This window comes from Tachypleus tridentatus, chromosome 13 (assembly GCF_004210375.1).
Source record: "Tachypleus tridentatus isolate NWPU-2018 chromosome 13, ASM421037v1, whole genome shotgun sequence".
Classification (NCBI taxonomy): domain Eukaryota; kingdom Metazoa; phylum Arthropoda; class Merostomata; order Xiphosura; family Limulidae; genus Tachypleus; species Tachypleus tridentatus.
In genome coordinates, this window is record NC_134837.1 from 97,918,079 (window position 1) to 97,939,562 (window position 21,484).

General features: G+C 33.8%; 1 protein-coding gene and 2 non-coding genes across 5 annotated transcripts in view; 1 reads left to right on the top strand and 2 right to left on the bottom strand.

Moving 5' to 3' along the window:
* Positions 1-1,238: 1,238 nt before the first annotated feature.
* TRNAP-AGG (transfer RNA proline (anticodon AGG)) lies at positions 1,239-1,310 on the bottom strand. The gene has a single exon. It is a non-coding gene; the product is annotated as a tRNA-Pro (tRNA).
* Positions 1,311-3,131: 1,821 nt separating this feature from the next.
* Positions 3,132-3,203, bottom strand: TRNAP-AGG (transfer RNA proline (anticodon AGG)). The gene has a single exon. It is a non-coding gene; the product is annotated as a tRNA-Pro (tRNA).
* A 17,729-nt stretch (positions 3,204-20,932) lies between these two features.
* Positions 20,933-21,484, top strand: part of LOC143237405 (ankyrin repeat and SOCS box protein 1-like) — a 48,470-nt gene continuing 47,918 nt past the window's right edge. Inside the window, exon 1 of one of the 3 annotated variants that reach the window (XM_076476632.1) lies at positions 20,933-21,178. In XM_076476632.1, the coding sequence (XP_076332747.1) occupies positions 21,088-21,178 (91 nt within the window). In that variant the 5' untranslated portion in view covers positions 20,933-21,087. Of the gene's footprint in view, positions 21,269-21,484 lie in introns of all 3 variants that reach the window. The other 2 variants (XM_076476630.1, XM_076476631.1) reach the window with 2 other exon arrangements.

Here is a 21,484-nt window from a genome sequence, read left to right on the forward strand (position 1 = left end):
ATATAATTTTTTTTACGATTGGTATCAGAACACTTCCCTAAAATATGTGACTGTTTTATTTCAAAACATTTCATTCTGCTACTAATATATTGCAAAAATATCAATTATTATTTGGTAAAGAGATATTGATATTTCATCGACTTTTACTACTACCATACTAGAAGAAGCAATTTATTTTCGATCAATGACCGCTTTCAAAAGTCGTTTCTCTTTAAAAACTACCAATTTTACATATTCGTAGTTAGGAACTCGAAAAAATACTTTCAAAATGTATAACTTACTTTTACCTAAAGGTATTTAATTATTCCTTGTAAAATATCTCGAAAATACCTTGGAATATTATATTAGGAATGGATAAGAATGACTCAAAAAGAACAAATTTTCATTTACTGTTTACCACGTCAGCTGTCTTCAGACGTCTCAATTTCATAGGAACTATGTCATGTTTGCATTTGTTTGTTAACTTTTTGATCACGTTGTACTTACAATGAAGAGGCAGTAAATTTAGAGTTCACATTCAATTTGTATCTTAATATCTCTAACACGTGTAAGCTATCCTTAGTCGTTGTTTGTTTGAGTGTTTCGAATAAAAGTTGTAGGTTTTCTTCTGATTGCCATTTCTTGTAATGACGATATGTTATAGAGAAGCTCAAACAGTAGAACGGGTAAAACAGTACAAACATTTTACGGGGTGAAAATGACAAAAAGATGTTTAAATTTTCGAGAATATATATACCCCTGAAGTTTTTTTAATGTCGATTTTAATCTGAGTAATAATTTAACCTAGTGGCACAAATTCATTTTTGAGAAAGATGTGAAATGAAATATTTGACCGAAATGTATACTTGAATTTATATTTTTCCACACTAATTTATTTCTATATGAAAAACTCTAGAACAAACGAACTCGTTTAAATAAATACAGTTCCTCTTTACTCCATCATACCATTACTAAATGTACCGTTCTTGATAGAAATTGTGTCATGAATCTTTTGAACCTTTCGTTTCTGCTCAGAAAGCCTCCGTGATGTCGTAGAATAGAAATTAATTAAATTTGGAAACAGTTCATTCACTCCCACCTTTATAAAACCAGGAATATACAACATAAATTTTCCTCACCATACTTTCCCAAACATAAAGTTGCAAGAGTCAATACAAGTGTCTCAAAGCAAGCCTCGTGTCTCTTCTCTGAGAGTACGCAAGTCACTAATACCGAGAAAGACAATTTAAAATTCAAATGGGCTCGTCCGGGATTTGAACCCGGGACCTCTCGCACCCTAAGCGAGAATCATACCCCTAGACCAACGAGCCGTGACAAGTGTTTAAAGATAGGGTAAATTATTCTATGACTGATATTTTTCTTCCGAAATTCAAATTGTATTGTCATATAAAATCAGATGGTGGACTATCATTTCCAATAAGTTTCGTCCTTCCTCGTCTAATTAAATCATTGTACTCAAATTATTATTATATCAATTTTACAGAGTTCTTACGTAATGACGTAAAAGACTAATGCAGAAAAATTATGATAAGAAAACATCGATTTACTTCACAAATGTTGATGCATGTACGGAATTGTCAATGAGTTCTACTTCTTCAATAAATATTCAATGTCGGAATCACAAAGAGACCCATAACAACTTCTACAAAACAGCACCGAATAACGGTTTCTTATATTATTAGAAACTTATTCTCAAACATTTTTGCAACAAGTTGTTCAAGTTTTAGCATTAAATAAAATATAGCTTCAGTATATATTTGGTTGTTATATTCTAAAACTATCTCTAAGCTGTTTAGGTTTGTTCACTCTTATTATTTTTATATCGTGGAAATATTTTCTAAAGTTAATGTCGAATAAATCATGTTTCTTTTAATAACTTATGGCGTGGAAAATTCAAAATTAATATAATTTTTTTTACGATTGGTATCAGAACACTTCCCTAAAATATGTGACTGTTTTATTTCAAAACATTTCATTCTGCTACTAATATATTGCAAAAATATCAATTATTATTTGGTAAAGAGATATTGATATTTCATCGACTTTTACTACTACCATACTAGAAGAAGCAATTTATTTTCGATCAATGACCGCTTTCAAAAGTCGTTTCTCTTTAAAAACTACCAATTTTACATATTCGTAGTTAGGAACTCGAAAAAATACTTTCAAAATGTATAACTTACTTTTACCTAAAGGTATTTAATTATTCCTTGTAAAATATCTCGAAAATACCTTGGAATATTATATTAGGAATGGATAAGAATGACTCAAAAGAACAAATTTTCATTTACTGTTTACCACGTCAGCTGTCTTCAGACGTCTCAATTTCATAGGAACTATGTCATGTTTGCATTTGTTTGTTAACTTTTTTTTTGATCACGTTGAAACTTACAATGAAGAGGCAGTAAATTTAGAGTTCACATTCAATTTGTATCTTAATATCTCTAACACGTGTAAGCTATCCTTAGTCGTTGTTTGTTTGAGTGTTTCGAATAAAAGTTGTAGGTTTTCTTCTGATTGCCATTTCTTGTAATGACGATATGTTATAGAGAAGCTCAAACAGTAGAACGGGTAAAACAGTACAAACATTTTACGGGGTGAAAATGACAAAAAGATGTTTAAATTTTCGAGAATATATATACCCCTGAAGTTTTTTTAATGTCGATTTTAATCTGAGTAATAATTTAACCTAGTGGCACAAATTCATTTTTGAGAAAGATGTGAAATGAAATATTTGACCGAATTTATATTTTTCCACACTAATTTATTTCTATATGAAAAACTCTAGAACAAACGAACTCGTTTAAATAAATACAGTTCCTCTTTACTCCATCATACCATTACTAAATGTACCGTTCTTGATAGAAATTGTGTCATGAATCTTTTGAACCTTTCGTTTCTGCTCAGAAAGCCTCCGTGATGTCGTAGAATAGAAATTAATTAAATTTGGAAACAGTTCATTCACTACCACCTTTATAAAACCAGGAATATATAACATAAATTTTCCTGACCATACTTTCCCAAACATAAAGTTGCAAGAGTCAATACAAGTGTCTCAAAGCAAGCCTCGTGTCTCTTCTCTGAGAGTACGCAAGTCACTAATACCGAGGAAGACAATTTAAAATTCAAATGGGCTCGTCCGGGATTTGAACCCGGGACCTCTCGCACCCTAAGCGAGAATCATACCCCTAGACCAACGAGCCGTGACAAGTGTTTAAAGATAGGGTAAATTATTCTATGACTGATATTTTTCTTCCGAAATTCAAATTGTATTGTCATATAAAATCAGATGGTGGACAATCATTTCCAATAAGTTTCTTCCTTCCACGTCTAATTAAATCTTTGTACTCAAATTATTATTATATCAATTTTACAGAGTTCTCACGTAATGACGTAAAAGACTAATGCAGAAAAAGTATGATAAAAAAACATCGATTTACTTCACAAATGTTGATGCATATACGGAATTGTCAATGAGTTGTACTTCTTCAATAAATATTCAATGTCGGAATCACAAAGAGACCCATAACAACTTCTACAAAACAGCACCGAATAACGGTTTCTTATATTATTAGAAACTTATTCTCAAACATTTTTGCAACAAGTTGTTCAAGTTTTAGCATTAAATAAAATATAGCTTCAGTATATATTTGGTTGTTATATTCTAAAACTATCTCTAAGCTGTTTAGGTTTGTTCACTCTTATTATTTTTATATCGTGGAAATATTTTCTAAAGTTAATGTCGAATAAATCATGTTTCTTTTAATAACTTATGGCGTGGAAAATTCAAAATTAATATAATTTTTTTTACGATTGGTATCAGAACACTTCCCTAAAATATGTGACTGTTTTATTTCAAAACATTTCATTCTGCTACTAATATATTGCAAAAATATCAATTATTATTTGGTAAAGAGATATTGATATTTCATCGACTTTTACTACTACCATACTAGAAGAAGCAATTTATTTTCGATCAATGACCGCTTTCAAAAGTCGTTTCTCTTTAAAAACTACCAATTTTACATATTCTAAGTTAGGAACTCGAAAAAATACTTTCAAAATGTATAACTTACTTTTAGCTAAAGGTATTTAATTATTCCTTGTAAAATATCTCGAAAATACCTTGGAATATTATATTAGGAATGGATAAGAATGACTCAAAAAGAACAAATTTTCATTTACTGTTTACCACGTCAGCTGTCTTCAGACGTCTCAATTTCATAGGAACTATGTCATGTTTTCCTTTGTTTGTTAACTTTTTGATCACGTTGTACTCACAATGAATAGGCAGTCGTTGAAATGTCAAAGTAAGTACTGTATTATATATTAATTTTATAGATTCACGTTTCATTTAAGATAAGTTATATGCACTATCTTGTTCATCTGTAATAAATTTAGAGTTCACATTCAACCTGTATCTTAATATCTCTAACACGTGTAAGCTATCCTTAGTCGTTGTTTGTTTGAGTGTTTCGAATAAAAGTTGTAGGTTTTCTTCTGATTGCCATTTCTTGTAAAGACGTTATGTTATATAGAATCTCGTCCGGGATTTAAACCCGCGACCTCTCGCACCCGAAGCGAGAATCATATCCTTAGACCAACGAGCCGTGAAAAATGGTTTTAGATATGGTGCATTATTCGATGATTGATATTGTTCTTCCTATATTCAAATTGTATTGTTATATAAAATCAGATGGTGGTCTATCATTTTCAATATGTTTCGTTCTTCCACGTCGAATTATATCATTGTACCCAAATTATTATTATATCAATTTTACAGTGTTTTCTTGTAATGACGTAAAAGACTACTGCAGAGAAAGCATGATATACAAACATCGATTCATTTCACAAATGTTTATGGTTTTAGGGACTGGTCAATTCAATTACATGACTTTCGACTTAGATACAGTTGCGGCGCCAGGGGGGGAAAGGCTTGGGGTTGCTTGAGCCCCCCCAAATGAACCAAGCCCCCCTCAGCCCCCCAATATTGTTACCTACATATATTCATAAAATATGGAAAACACAATCGTCGTTGTTGCTTAACAATTAACATCAATGAGACATAGATCTGTCTCATTTAGAGACATACATTCTTCATTTAGACGGAAGTATGTATTATGCATCCCATAACAACGTACTGAATGCACTGAAACTCATGCGCTGTATTGCCGCTTCCCTGTGTAATACCATTCTATCTTGAGCTTTGACGAAGATTAGACAACCACGTTGATTTCAAGTTACAACGGATCATCAGGGATTTTACTTCATAAACCAAAGGTTTCACAGGTATTTAACCATTAATTTTATTTATCTTTTATTGAAAAGTAAAATATAGCATGCATGTATAAGTGTATTCTGTATAGGTCAAACCTATGAAGCATTTAGCCAGTGTTGTGTCCTCTGTGAGATCATTTTGCGTTGTGTATCAGCCATTAAAAATTTGCTGCCAATCACCAGAACAGACGCATTGTTTTGAAGTAATATTAACTATAAACACAACATGATGAAAGATAGTTAGCCTGATAGTGACCTTACTTTTCCTCATGGGATAATTCGTTTCTGCTATGCAAACTATGTCTTTATGTTATATTTCTTTTGATTTGTAGCTTTACTCTTAATGGTATATTAAATGTTCAATCTAAGTAATCTTGATTTTCATTATTATTATGTATTACCTTGGGTGGAATTTAGGTGAGCTTCCTCTTTTTTACATGTACGCATATTTTTATAAACGGATTATTTGTAATTTGTAATAATGAATTATTAATCAGAGAATGAGTTTCCAATGAAAACTGCAATTAAAACGCAGTTCAAAATAGCACACCTTTTTGAAATGTACCTTGGTATTTATATTATTATAATTTACCATCTATACTTCATATTGATGGCATTTTGGGAAGCCCCTCCACAGTTTACCTCAGCCCCCCTTAGTCCCCCCTCCAACGAAAATATCCTGGCGCCGCCACTGCTTAGATACAACTTTAATGGTACTTTTATACGTTCTTAGGGAAAAGGATTAAATTGTAGATAAATTAATATATACATTTCCTTTGTCGATTAAAGATATCTATGAAGAAAGACAACCACTGAAATAATAAATAATTATCTAATTCTTTATTTTTAATATAGCGTTCTCCACGTAAATTCTTACAAAAGTAATACATACATACACCCTTTGAATCGTTTAAAATTGTTGTTCTGCTACTAATAGTTAAGAATGTTTAAAATAGTTGTGACTTCCACGTGATGCCTCAGGAAAAGTAACTTGCTTTGTTCGACATTAAATTAATAAAATATTTAAATGTAATTAAAATGATAGAAAACAAAACAATGCAGCTTAGAAAACTTTCTAGAAACTAATAGCAAAAGATATATTCAACCGAAATTTTATTTAAATCGAATATTTGCGTAACGTAGTCAAAGGCTGGCTTGCAGGTAGGCCGAAGGGTTGTTAGGCTTAGCCATTTGAGTTTCGGATAATACTATCTACTGTGGCCCGGCATGGCCAGGTAGGTTAAAGCGTTCGACTCGTAATCTGAGGGTTGCGGGTTCAAATCCCCGTCGCACCAAACATGCTTGCTCTTTTAGCCGTGGGGGTTATAATGGGCGATCAATTCCATTATTCGTTGGTAAAAGAGTAGCCCAAGAGTTAGCAGTGGGTGAGGATGACTAACTGCCTTCCCTCTAGTCTTACACTGCTAAATTAAGGACGGCTAGCCCAGATAGCCCTTGTGTAGCTTTGCACGAAATTCCAAAACAAACAAACAAACTACCTACTGTTGCATGAAATGTTTATTTGAAGTGGGGATGCAGTGGGCGAATGGAGCACGCAGGCACTAATTCGAGGGTTTATAGTTAAAATAAAGTGAAGAGACTTTAGACCAGGACTTTCAATACCAATTTTTATATAAGTCGTGAAACACTTAATATTTACATATATATATATTTTATTCTTGTTTATCATAGACAATCATTTTAACTCTATTAACATGACGACTGATGTCTAAGAAAGAATGGAATTAAAATTACTTACAAAGAGCTTGGGCGTGAAATTGCCTGGCTTTCACTAACAGCAAGAGACATCTTCTATACTTGTTCCTCGATTCCTTCTTAACTTCTCTCCCTTCTTCTTCTGACGAAGATGAGATATGAGATGTGAGCCTTCCAGATGATGATCTCGATCATGTAAGATTGCTTGCTAGATTTTGAACATTTGGGCATTTGTTCTAGGATCTTTTATACTAGCTGAGGGGTGATATTGGTGGCATAATCATAGTGTCATGGTGTCAGATGAATTCCTGTTTATGATTTCTAAAGCTCTTTAGTTACCAATAGCTCATACTGACGCATTTCCCTCCTATTTACGAACTTTTAAGCTTGTTAGTTAAACATCCTTTTGGAAACAATAAACCATACTGTAGTATTGATCCACCATTCAGGTTCTTCTTGGTTTCAACGTCTAAGTTTGCTTAACCCCTTTTAAACTCGATAGTGTCAATTCACTTCAACTCAAATATACAATGGACAATTTATTATCTTTGCTTCACAGCTTGAATAATCCCTTTTAACGTTGACAGTATCTACATGTTCCAATTTAAACAAATAGCGGATGTTTTTCAGCGGCTTTCTCTGAATCTCTGTTTTAAATAACTCCTCTTGATAATACCAGTTCTTCATCAACTAGATATTATTTAATCAACGGCGACAGCTTTCTTAGTATGTTCTTGAAGCTGTTATTGTTCTAAAACATCATTGCTTCATACCCACATTTTCTTATACTTCATTATTTCCTGTTTATTAAAATAATTATTCAAGGCATCTACAGTTACGACAGAAAGTGTTCGTACCCCTGCGTCCCGAGTGGTATTTTGCTCATAACTTAAAAAGTATCACTAGTAGGCTAATAGAAGTATAAGATATTATAAAAACACACATCTACAAAAATGTTTATGTAAATTAAACGACGAATAAACTATAAACTGTTTATAAACAAATAACCAAAAATAGGAGGAACATGAAGTGTTCGTACAGTTCAGAACGTGTGAAAAAAACTGATATTCCCGTAAAAATTTTGTTTAGTTTGGCAAATAAACTACATTATACCATTCCAAAACTAGACACTGGGTTCATAATTGTTGGAATTTAGCCAGCAAAAAATGTATTTCGGTAATTTAGCGTCGTCTTCGTTATTATCTGCTTGATCATCATGGCGAACAGGAAACAACTGTCCAATGATTTAAAAAACCGAATTATTGTAAAATACAAGTCTCGTGTGCCTCTCTCCGGTATTGCTACACAACTTAATGTCCCGAAATCTACTGACCAAAGGATAATTGCCATGTTTAAGCTTACAGGATCAACTGTTAACCTCCCTCGTTCCGGACACTCCACCAAAATTCCAGAGAGAACCAAGAGGAAGGTTCTCAAAGAAGTTAGAAGGAACTCTCGTTTAACACGTAATGACATACAGAAACTGGTAAGAGAAACTGGGGTTGAAGTAAGCATTTCTACAGTTACGAACATGTTACGCTCTTCTGGGTTCAAAGCATGCCGTCCTCGTAGAACTCCATATTTATAGCCTGTTTATTTAAAAGCACGATTGAGGTGTGCAAGAAAGCATGTAGATTAACTCTTTACCTATTGGAAGAGTATTCCTTGGTTAGACGAGACTAAAATCGAGCTTTTCGGCCACAATGATGTTCGCTATATTTTCCGTAAGAAGGGGGAACTAAATCTTCCAAAGAACCCCGTCCCTACAGTTATACACGGAGGTGGCTCGATCATGCTATGGAGTTCCTTCAGCTCTTCTGGTGTAGGCAGCCTTCACCGCGTCAACGGAATCATGAAAAAAGAAGAATACGTTGATATATTAGGTACTTATATCAAGAATAATGCTCGGAAACTACGGCTTGGGTGTCGTTGGATCTTCCAGCACGACAATGACCCTTAACACACATCGAAATATATGAGATCCTGTATGCAGAGGAACCATATAAGCGTTTTGGAGTGGCCATCCCAGTCACCCGATCTCAACCCAATTAAAAACCTTTGGCATGAGTTGAAGACCAGAGTTCATCAGCGTTATCCGAAAAACTTGCAAGAGTTGGAGGCCTTCTGTAAAGAAGAATGGAAGAAAATACCAGTCGAGTACTGTCAAACGATCATGGAGGGCTATGAGGAGAGATTGCGCCAAGTAATTCACCTGAAAGGCTACACAACTGACCATTAAAGTTTGTTTGTTTTTAAATTTTGCACAAAGCTACTCGAGGGCTATCTGTGCTAGCCGTCCCTAATTTAGCAGTGTAAGACTAGAGGGAAGGCAGCTAGTCATCACCACCCACCGCCAACTCTTGGGCTACTCTTTTACCAACGAATAGTGGGATTGACCGTCACATGATACGCTCCCACGTCTGGGAGGGCGAGCGTGTTTAGCGCGACGCGGGCGCGAACCCGCGAATTACCAGTCGCACGCCTTACGCGTTGTCCATGCGAGGCTCATGAACGAACAAAACACACATAACAGAAATTTAAATTCTCGTATAATTAAACACCTCGTTCTCAGTTTGTCACAGAAAGAAGTTTGTGTTGATCTTCTCATAATTCTATTCGGTTATTGAAAAACATGACGTTGATTTTTGAACTATCATTTTAAAAACCTTCTTCCTCACTTCAAAAGAGTGAAACAGAATTTGCCTAATGATACGGGTTTAAGGATAACTCAAAATTCGTTAGAGATGAGTGTGTTTGTTTTTCTTAGAGCAAAGCCACATCGGACTATCTGCTCAGCCCACCGAGGGGAATCGAACCCCTGAGTTTAGCGTTGTAAATCCGGAGACATACCGCTATACTAGCGGGAGGCTCGTTAGAGATGAACAAAATAGTGTATATACATTTCTCTCAAGAAAAACGTGCAAACGATAAGATTAAAACGTAATTACTTTCATATTTCAATGACCACCTTTTCGATATTTGTTTAATAGTTATTATCATTTTATTGTATTTACGACAAGAATTACAATAAATAAATTAATCAAACAAGATAAATTTACTTGAAATTTTAAACGTTTGTAGAACGCAGATATATAAGGAAGGAAATAAAAATGTACGTTTTCTAAAATAATATTCAGAGGTATTTTTAAAAAAAAATTCAAAAGGGATAATAAATAAGATTAAGGTAAAGATAAATTATACAGTTTCAATGTATTCTTCTCGAGTTATTAATTACGAATACGTGAAACTGGTAGATTTCAGTAAAAATCACATATAAATGTGGTCATTGATCGAAAATAATTTACTTTATCTATAATGAGAATAGGAAAAGGTGATAAGATGTCAATATGTTTTTATCAACTAATACTCTATATTTTTGCAAGATATTTGTAGGAAAGTGTTTTTTTTTGTTGTTTTTTTTTTTGTAAATCAACACTCTCACTTACCTTTAGTGTAATTTTCTGCCATTAATGGTTTAGAATGTTTAAATTAGTTGTGACTTTTCCACGCAATGCCTCAGGAAAAGTAACTTGCTATATTTGACAGTAAACATATTTAAACGTAAATAAAATAATAGGAAATGAAACAATAAACTTTAGAAAAAATTCTAGAAACTAGTAGCAAAAGATATATTCAACCAATATTCCCTTTAAAGCGAATATTTGCACAACTTGTTGTAAAACGCAAGATGAAAAGGCACTGATAATTCGGGAAAACGTTACTCAGTGTTGCTTTCTGTGAGTTATCGTTAGTATTTTACTGTGATTTTACACAGGATTTCCGGTAAATACTCATTTAATCAAATAACTAGTGTTTGTCTTTGTGTTACTAGCTGGGCGCAAGTCGAAAGTAATGTCGCAAACTCTGATTCTTGGAGTCGATTGTTCTCACAAAATAGCTAACCGCATGTCAAGGCCATAGTATTATATATTAGGTTGAGGAATAATTCGTGAGCGTTTTTAAATAATTTCATTCAAGCATTACATGCAAGACTATACAATACTTCAATGAATGAACACATTACACCCAAAACATTTATTGCGATACTTTATTTCATGTAATACCTAGGTATATAGTATGCATTGTTTTAAACGAAATTGCAAGAAATTAAATGCGAAAAGCAGATGGTGTCGAAAATGCTCGATTTTGTCCACTTGACATTCCATTAATGAGCTGAAAATGAAAGCAAAAATTAAAGACATATGAAAATCAAACACACCATCTATTAGAGCAAAAAATTATCTACCAAATGACATGAAATATTTTGCGAAAGCGTTTCATTTATGAATATATTTTTTTAACTTGAAAAAACGCTCACGAATTATTCCTCAACCCAATATTACAAGAGAGATTCAAATAACTTAAGAGTATAGAAAAATACGATAAGAGGTCAATATGTTTTTATCAGATAATTATAGGTGAATATTTTGATTAAACGTTTCATTTCTCACCTCTCTCATGAGACAATTGTGTGGTCCTATGTTAAAGTGTCTTTAAGAACAACATCACCATCAAAAACACTTCACGGAAATTTAAAATATTGAAGAATAAAACATTATTTTCTTACATTGATACTCTAGTACGTTTGTAATGATATTCCCCGTTCTACTGTTTGTGCTTTTCTAAAATATGATGTCGTTTTCATTAAATATCGCGATCAGAAAAAACCTACACCTTCATTTGAAAAGACTCAAACAAACATGGACTAATGACAACTTAGACGTGGTGAAGATGTTGAGAGACAAGTTTAAGGTGAACACTAAATTTACTACATATGAACAAGAAAGTGTATATAACTACTCTGAAATGAAACGTGAAACGATTAAATTAATATATAATTTGGCAATTAATTTGACATTTCAACGACTCTAATTTAATTCTATACACCATGTGTTTAAAAAGTTAATAAATAAGTGAAAACATGACATATCTGCTATAAAATTTAAAAGGTTTCAAGAAAGAAGACAAGCAAAATGGTCAATGAAAAATTGAACATTTTAAGGCATTGTACTGCATATCTAAAATAATATTCCAAAGTATTTCCAAGATATTTTTCAAGAAATAGTTAATTAGCTTTAGGTAAAAGTAAGTTTCACAGTTTCAAAGTATTTTCTAGAGTTTTCAACTAAGAACATTTAAAATTGGTAGTTTTACACAAAAAAGACTTTTGAAAGCGGTCATTGATCAAAAAGAATTAATTTCATCTTATTAATTTTATTCAAGAAATACAAATTGAATTTATTGAAGTACGAAATTAAAATTATGATTCAAAATAAAACCTAGTTTGAAGTTAATTTATTTCCCCGAAAAGAGCCGAATGTCATCTTTACTCTTCTATTTTAACCTCTTGCACAACTGTTAGTTAATCTGTAGACAATAGAATCACCTCACATAAAGGACACTTAACCTTGCAATTTGCATTATAGTAAAGTTCTAGTTTCGCCATTGTAGTCAACTCCAACAGTTAAATTTGATGTGTTTAGTATCTGTGAAGTTCATTTAAGCCGTACTGCCAACTTACAGTCAGTTGTTTCGATAACATTCTACTGGTATTACCAACAGGTGAGAAGTAGACTGCGATCACACTGTGTCACTTCTCAGGGGATGTCGACAAGACCATGTTGGTCTCTCTCATGGCCTGAATGAGAATTGTTATGTCTAACATCCAAAGTAATTTTCAACTGGTACTGATACAAGGAGTGAGGGGTACATGAAGGAGCTTGTTTAGAAAAAGAAACATTTATGTTGCACAAGTTCCTTTATATAACAGTTAACCCATAGTGGCGCAGCGATATGTCTATGGAAGTACAACACTAGAATCCGATTTTTTTTTATTCCAGGGGTGGTCAGAACAGAAATAGGCCATTGTTTAACTTTTTTGCTTAAAATAACAATAAACAATCATGACAGTCGTGTAAATGTAACTTTCTTCTGAAGTACTGAACACTAATAAACATATTTTAATAGTACAATTGTAAAATATTTATGAAATAAACAAAACTGTATTTCGAATAGCATATGGGGGTTAAAGAACCAGTGATTAATTAAATACAGTTTGTTTGTTTGTTTGTTATTTGAATTTCGCACAAAGCTACTCGAGGGCTATCTGCGCTAGCCGTCCCTAATTTAGCAGTGTAAGACTAGAGGGAAGACAACTAGTCATCACCACCCACCGCCAACTCTTGGGCTACTCTTTTACCAACGAATAGTGGGATTGACCGTCACATTATAACGCCCCCACGGCTGGGTGGGTGAGCATGTTTGGCTCGACGGGGATGTGAACCCGCGACCCTCAGATTACGAGTCGCACGCCTTAATACGCTTGACCATGCCGGGCCTGCAGTTTGTTAAAGACATCTCTTGAGCTTACCAAACTTTAAATCAATTATTAAACTGCAATGTTATCCGTATGTCATGCGGATTGATTCATTGTTTCCTATTAAGAACAAATCTACACAATGCGCTATCAGTACTCTGCCCAATAAATTAAAAAAAATTGTTTATAGTTAGCAGTGTTTATCTAAATACTTTTTATAGATTACTGCTGAATATTTTTCCTGTTTTATCGGGGTTTTTTTCCCAGTAAAAAATCACTATGTTCTCCTTACATTTTGTTTTTTTGTATATGTTACTTTGTTCAGTTGCAATGTTTGTTGGATATTGAGGTTTCCAAATGTTCTATTTGGTTTGACGATAAGCACAAATCAACACAATGGGCTATATATGCTCTACCCATCACGGGTATCAAAATTCAGTTTCTAGCATTGTAAGTCCACAGACATACCGCTGTGCCACTTGCGAGCGATTTTAAATGAAACTTAAATCTAATTTAATAAAAATCAAGCTATTTTTCTTCTTTTTTAATGATATTAATTCTAACAATTAAGCCTAAATGATTTTTGCATGATATATTAATGTTTAATGTTGCTGCTAAAACGTAATAGACTTACTATTCAGGTCTATCTTCAGCAAACGTTAATGACTGTAAAAGCAAGAGGAAATCCACAATAACTGCGGCACTTGAAATTCTTTCAGGCAGGATAAAAGCAAATTATATTTACGAGACCTTTGTTTCCTTTTTAATATGTATATTTTTGTACGCCAGCAATATCAAACGTGGGGCGTGCGTATATCCGATTTTATTACTGATCAGGATCTCAACCTGCCTTCCCTTAAGCCAGTGGTTCCCAACCTTTTTTATGCTCTGCACCCCTTAAAAAATTTAATATGTTCTCGCACCCCTCACAGTAATTATTTATTTAAGAACAAAGGTGAAGGTGGCCAAAACAAATGTTATCTCGCAACCCCTGGAACGCTATCTCGTACCCCCAAGGGGTGCGAGCACCCCTGGTTGGGAACTACTGCCTTAAGTTGATTAAGCAGAATTAGAATAACTTAGTCTATAAAACCTATATCGTGGTCAAATACATCAATCGAAAAGTTTTACCTCCTGAGTCTAAAACTGTAATTACTTCTCAAGTCGCTCAAGGGATGGAGGAACTATGAGTGGAAGGTTTGTACCCGAAGAAAAAAATCAGAGACGATCGAAAAACTACTCAGCTGCGGCTGAAACTCAGAGCCATTTCATGAGCCGTTATACCGCAGCTAAAAATTTTGAAAATGAAAATGTGCCGCTTCTATATAGATGGGTCTTCTTCATTCAACGTTGAGATGCAATCCATTAACTTCTCAAACCATTATGTATCCTCTGCCAAAATTTTCACTGAAAAAAGTAAATGGATAAGTTAACTTGAAAAAGTAGAATAGAAGCACATTTATTTGTTTCTAAATTACTAATCGTTTTATATATTAGCCTGCTTAACCACAGTGACGAAAGAAAAGTTTTATTTGCCTCTAAAGGAAACTGAAGTTATTGTCAAGCTCTTGTATTGGTCAGTTAACCATAATAAGATAAAATTTTAACTTCTTCTACAAAGTAACGACATTGCTAATCAATTTTTACATTAGTCATATTAATATCCTTACGTTTAATTCTTAAATACTAAAGTACATAAAACCTTGTTATAGATTATTTAATCACACTTTTGACATAAACAGTGAACACACAGACTTTGGTTTCAAGTTGTATCATACCAATAAATTATATTTCCCCTCTTTACATTAAGCTGTTCATATTTAGAAATCGAGAGTTTAGGTTAATGACAAAAATATATGTGTGGTTATTTTTTATTACCACACGTGAACCGCTTTTTTTCTTTAAAACGTGTAACAGCTATCAAATAATAGGATTTTTTCACTATATATTCAACGTCACTTTCTGTACATGCTTGTGTTTCTTAACTTCTTCTTTATCATACTATAATGCTAAGTAATTGGTGACGATTATTTAATGTATTTTAATTCCATGTTTTGAAAATACAGTGCTCTTTTCATATTTTCACCTTATTTTTTGGACAATTCAGAAAAAAAAATTATATTGTTATATTGTTATTGTTGATATTATTATATGTAAGGTAACTTATATGACCTAACAAAATCGAATTCAAATTTTGTGTTACTAGGAAAACATACAAACCTTCGGTTGCCGTAGAAGTGATAGATCTGAATATAGGCCCCCAATGTCTCTCTCTATATGAAACAATAAGGATACATTCCAGTTGGCCCGGCATGGCCAGGTTGTTATGGCACTCATCTCGTAAACCGAGGGTCGCAGGTTCGAATCCTCGTCACACCAAAAATGCTGGTCCCTTCAACCGTGGGGGTGTTATAAAGTGACGGTCAATCCCATTGTTTGTTGGTAAAAGAGTAGCCCAAGAGTTGGCGGTGGTTGGTGATGACTAGTTGCCTTCCCTTTACTCTTACACTGCTAAATTAGGGACGGCTAGCGCTAAATTCAAACAAACAAACAAACATTCCAAGTTCAGAGACAATCGGTTCTGCATTTCGTCAGTTATCACGAGACACACAAACACAAAATGGCCAATACTGCTTCAAGATTTTTTTTCTTATGTGAACAATAATACATTTTATATCTACTTGGTTTACTTCATGATGAAGAATATGCGAGCGCATAATGTCCCAAGCAGTCAACTCAGGACTTTTAGAAATGCATATCATAGCGAATACAAAATCCATTGTGAGTATATGGAAGAAAATAGAACCGTGGTATCATTAATACAACTAGCAGAAATAAACGCTCTCAGGGCATGTATAACAGGTAATTCCTGCAAAAGGCTATTCGGCCCGTGGCCATTTCTGGAATTGCCTGATATTTCTACAGCAATGACATTCAGTAATGTTCACTATTCGTGGGGAAGAGGGTTTTATTAAAAATATAGTTTAAAAAAGAACTATTATCATAACATTACGTCATACTGCAGATTTTATTGGAGTATTCCCTTGTAGGTGCAGTTATCAATGAAACTGTCTTACTTTTCCGTTAAGTTTGTTTTCTGACTGTTTTATATTTGAAACTTACTCCTTCTATGTTATTTTATTGGTTAAATCTTAAATATATAATTTTTGTGGAAATTTCAATTGTTTAATTTATTGCCCAGCTAGAAAAGTGCTGCCTAGTTATAAAATTCTATCTTGTTCTGATTGGTGATAATCGGTGCGGTAATTTCCGAGATCAAAGTTTTGACAAATACATCGCAAGCTCAATTATGTTAATTTATGTTACGTTTCTCCGAGTGAGTAAAGTAAATATTTTTAATGCTAGAGAGAAATATGGCGTCTTTATTGTTCTTAAGAGTCAGAAACTTTTCTCGAGTTTGCTAAATTTCCTAAATAAATCAAGTACGGGTTTTGTCACTAAGAACATTTGCATATAAAACTCTTGTAGTGCATACTATGCAGAAAAGACTTTTTTTTCAGTTTACGTAAACAGAAAATGAAGAAAAGAAATAGGATATTTAGAGAAAACTTCATGTTTAAGATAACTTTTTAAAACTTCTGGTGAGTACCAGCTTTCATTGTTTGTTTCAGTCCGATATTACAACTAAACGTTCCCCATTGGTACGGTGGTAAACCTACAGACTCACACAGCTAGAAACCGGGTTTCGATACCTGTGATAAACAGAGCACAAATAAATTTCTGTGTGCTTTGTGCCTAATTCCGAACAATTAATTAGAATAAAACTGTACAAAGATATCTACGCTAACACTTCCTAATTTTTAATTAATAAATTATGGGGAAGGCAGCTAGTTAGTCGACAGCATCCACAAACAACTTTTAGAATAAACGAATCATATAGTGGAATTTGACCGTCACTCATACAACACGGTTACTGCCTCGAAGTGCTTGTTTTGTTTCTGTTTGTTTTGGAATTTCGCACAAAGCTACTCGAGGGTTATCTGTGCTAGCCGTCCCTAATTTAGCAGTGTAAGACTAGAAGGAAGACAACTAGTCTTCACCACCCACCGCCAACTCTTGGCCTACTCTTTTACCAACGAATAGTGGGATTGACCGTCACATTATAACGCCCCCACGGCTGGGAGGGCGAGCTAGTTTGGCGCGACGGGGATACGAACCCGCGACCCTCAGATTATGAGTCGCACGCTTTAACACGCTTGGCCATGCCGGGCGCCTCGAAGTGCAAGGCGTTATTTTGTTTCAGTGGGATCCTCGGGTTCATGGTCCGACACAATAACCTTAGACCACGACCAATTCATTCTCGGAGAGCGCTTTAATGTTTTATGTTATAAATATCACTTGGCTTCAAACACGAAGAATACAAAAGTAAAATAGAAGTGTGTAACATTGGATTTATTCAAGAATTTCTGTGGCTCTGGGATTTCATTTAATCAATTTTATTTTCATTATTTTAGTGTAAATTAAATTCAAACAATTTGTTGTTGATGTAGCAATCTAATCGACGAATATGGTAATATATTTGTTTCATTGTTAAATTATTTATAAACACAACCTGTTTTCTTAGGTTTGGCAAAACAGACTTTATTTGTTTGTTTTGCGCTAGCTCCCTAATTTAGTAGTGTAAGACTAGAGAGAGGGCAACTAGACATCACCACTTACCACTAACTCTAGGGCTACTCTTTTACTAAAGAATAATGGGGTTGATCGTCATATTATAAAGCCCTCACGGCTGAAAGGACTTGTATGTTTGGTGTAAAGGATTATTCAAACCTGCGACTCTCAGATTACGAGATCAGCGCCCTGACCTCCTGGCAATACCAGGCCTAACCCGCTTTATATGAACACACTAAGTTCTATGGAGAATCTGTCAATAGTATATTTGAAAATTATCCGCCGAAACACAAATGAGCGGTCCAGATGCTTAACAAATTATCCATTTACAGATGTAGACTTCAAAAAACCGTCCCTAACTTAAACACACAGCACAAATTAACAAAAAAGTGTGAACGTTCATTTGAATATGAAAGACAGAGCTTTAAAAAACCAAAATTGTAAACCTCCCAGTGGAAAGCGGTCTAGATACATTTAACCTGAAGAGAATAGATATACCTAATAGCCATCTTGACCTGTTTCTTATAAGCTATCGTGGTTTCAGACTACCCTAGTTCGTATTTCACATCATACATACCATGATTTCGTAGCAAGTATTTCAAAACTAGTTAAATCTTCCAACAAAGAATGAGAGTTTCTGACTCTCTTAAGTCTCAGTTTAACTTAAAAAAAATTGTCCTCATAGATGAACTGACAAAGCTATTAAGCCTTCCCTTACAGAAACCAATATTGTATTAGTAAAACCTTTTGAGTTACAGTAGAGAGGAGTACATGACAATATGTTAACCACACTGTACTTGTTACAACCAGTGCAGACGAGAACTTTCGTGTAATATCAGGGCTTTCCAAGCAGACTACAATGATTCAATAGATATAGTAATTACTGAGACACTATTGATATAAGTAAATTGCTTTGTGTGAAATGGATTAGACTGATAATGTGTAATTCTTCGATAATTTTTGTATTTAAAGTGAAAGCAAATCAGAATTTGGCAACGATTATTTAACACGATATTATTTACTTCTATAAATACCGTATATTAATTATTATTATTTTATTGAACTAAATTGCTCAGTATTTGAAAGAAATAATTAAATAGAATGCTGGTCTTTTTTATCCTGGTGTGGATGAAGCTGACTTCAGTACCAACAGCAAAAATCTATATTAATTATCACTAATAAATGCTCAATGAAAGTAAAGAAGAATGTATTATAGCATGTCATCACTCTATACCTGCTGTATCGTACCTATGAGGCCTTTTACCCTACCTCATCTACATTAGTACAAAACAATAACCTCGGAGCTGCTTGGAAAAGAGCTTGGAATAATGTTAACTTCAAGCATTTAAAAGCCACTAAGTGCAAAAAACATTATTCGTGTAAAAATTAGGTTAGAGAAGTTCAATATTGCTAAAACAAACCTCTGTCCATTTTTGCCCCAGTATTGAGATTCTTTGACATGCAATACAGAACTGCAACACTTCTGCAGGTGTATAGATAAATAACACCTTCATTTTAACAACAAATGTATAATGTACATACTCAATATTTTCCTGTCATTCTATATTTATTACTAAATCTCATGCTTTTCTGATTTTTATGCTTATTAGGGTGAGTTAAGGCACAAATCTGGGCTGCTAGATTTATAGGAATCTTTCGGAAAACAATAATGGCCTAACTGAAGTCCTGAAAATAGTAAGATGCACTATTTGAGCACATAAAGCAGCCAAGCAACACCGTCTCATTGAGGAACATTTCGGGAAAGGGTGGATTTCAGAAAACTCCCACAGCTTTCAATTCATTAATAGAACCACCAGTTTGTGGTTTAATATCAGCAACACTTTTAATTAAGAGTCTGTTGTCATCAAAGGAATATTTCTACTTATTTATGAATTAATGTGGTAGGCTAATGTACAACTGAAAGTTGTACTTCAGTTATGAAATCTGTTTTCGTGCCTTACATAAAAATAGACCAGAAAGTGATACAATATTTATCACTAATACTCAGATTTCTAATATTTTTATTCCAGCCAACCTCTTATTTCAAATATTTAAGATCAGAGATTATAAAGTTCACTTTCGTTAAAAAAGTTCATATTCAAATACGCAACTTTATTAATTTATTTGGTATTTTTTGTAAAATAAAGCGAAAGTAGTTACACAAAGTTATCATCTCTTAGATCAATGAATGTATTGAACAATCGTTGATCTTAAATGCGCATTAATCCTCCTATACCCTTTCTAAGATTGTGACTACAAATAGACATTAAATAACGAAACTGCAAATTTTATTTTTATAAACTACATACTTTCTTGAATTATCATGTACTGTCTACTCATGACACTACAGCCGATTTATAATAGCATGTAGCTTCAAACTATATTTAAAAAACATGCAAAAAAACTCAATGATAATCGTAGTATTAGTAAGTTTTACCAACCTTGCATTTTACTAACTTTTTTAAGCAACTGATTTACAATTTGCAAAATTGTTTATAGAACAAATACCTATTGTTAAGTTCTAAAGAAGACAAACAAATGCGCAGAGAACTTTGAAAAATACATATCATATGTTGAAGAAATACATAAAATAGTTAAGTTTATGCGAAGCTTTGTTTGTTTGTTTTGGAATTTCGCACAAAGCTACTCGAGGGCTATCTGTGCTAGCCGTCCCTAATTTAGCAGTGAGCATAGACTAGAGGGAAGGCAACTAGTCATCACCACCCACCGCCAACTCGTGGGCTACTCTTTTACCAACGAATAGTGGGATTGACCGTAACATTATACACCCCCACGGCTGGGAGGGAGAGCATGTTTGGCGCGATGCGGGCGCGAACCTGCGACCCTCGGATTACGTGTCGCACGCCTTACGCGTTAGGCCATGCCAGGCCATTATATTTGAAGAGGAGAAAGAGCTCATCTGTTATCAGAATTAGCAATACGACTTTACAATTGGTCTGTACAGCTGACTTATAAAGAATTCTTTGTACTTTTGTCAAAACTAGAGGGCGTAAAGCTCTTTATTCTGGGCTAGATGGATGTTGGAGTTGTACATTAGTTTTGGTTAGAAAATACAAGTAATGAATTTGAGAAAATGTGACAGATATTTTTCTTGAAGATTTTAAATATAACCAAAGAACATAGCAATGTCTGACCTTACAGAATTTACAGTTGATCCTGAAGATGGGGATACGAGACTTCATCGTGCTGCTTTTCGCGGTGATGTAGAACATTTGCGTGAGTACTTGGAAGATAATACACTTGTTTGTGAAATAAATAGACGAGTGAGACCATATGGAGCAACTCCTTTAAGGCTTTCATCCACGAGTAAGCTAGGATAATAATATATATCAATATGAAACAGTGATGTTATGAATTTAAGTAATTTAATATGAAATTTATGTCGTAATGAGAAAAGCGGCAGACGAGAAAGTGTCAGCTGAACTTCTTGACTTAGACCTAAAGTTAACGTTTTTGTGCGTATTGAACTGACCTCAGTGAAACATACTATAAGTTACTTTTTGTTTTCGTCAAACGATTCTG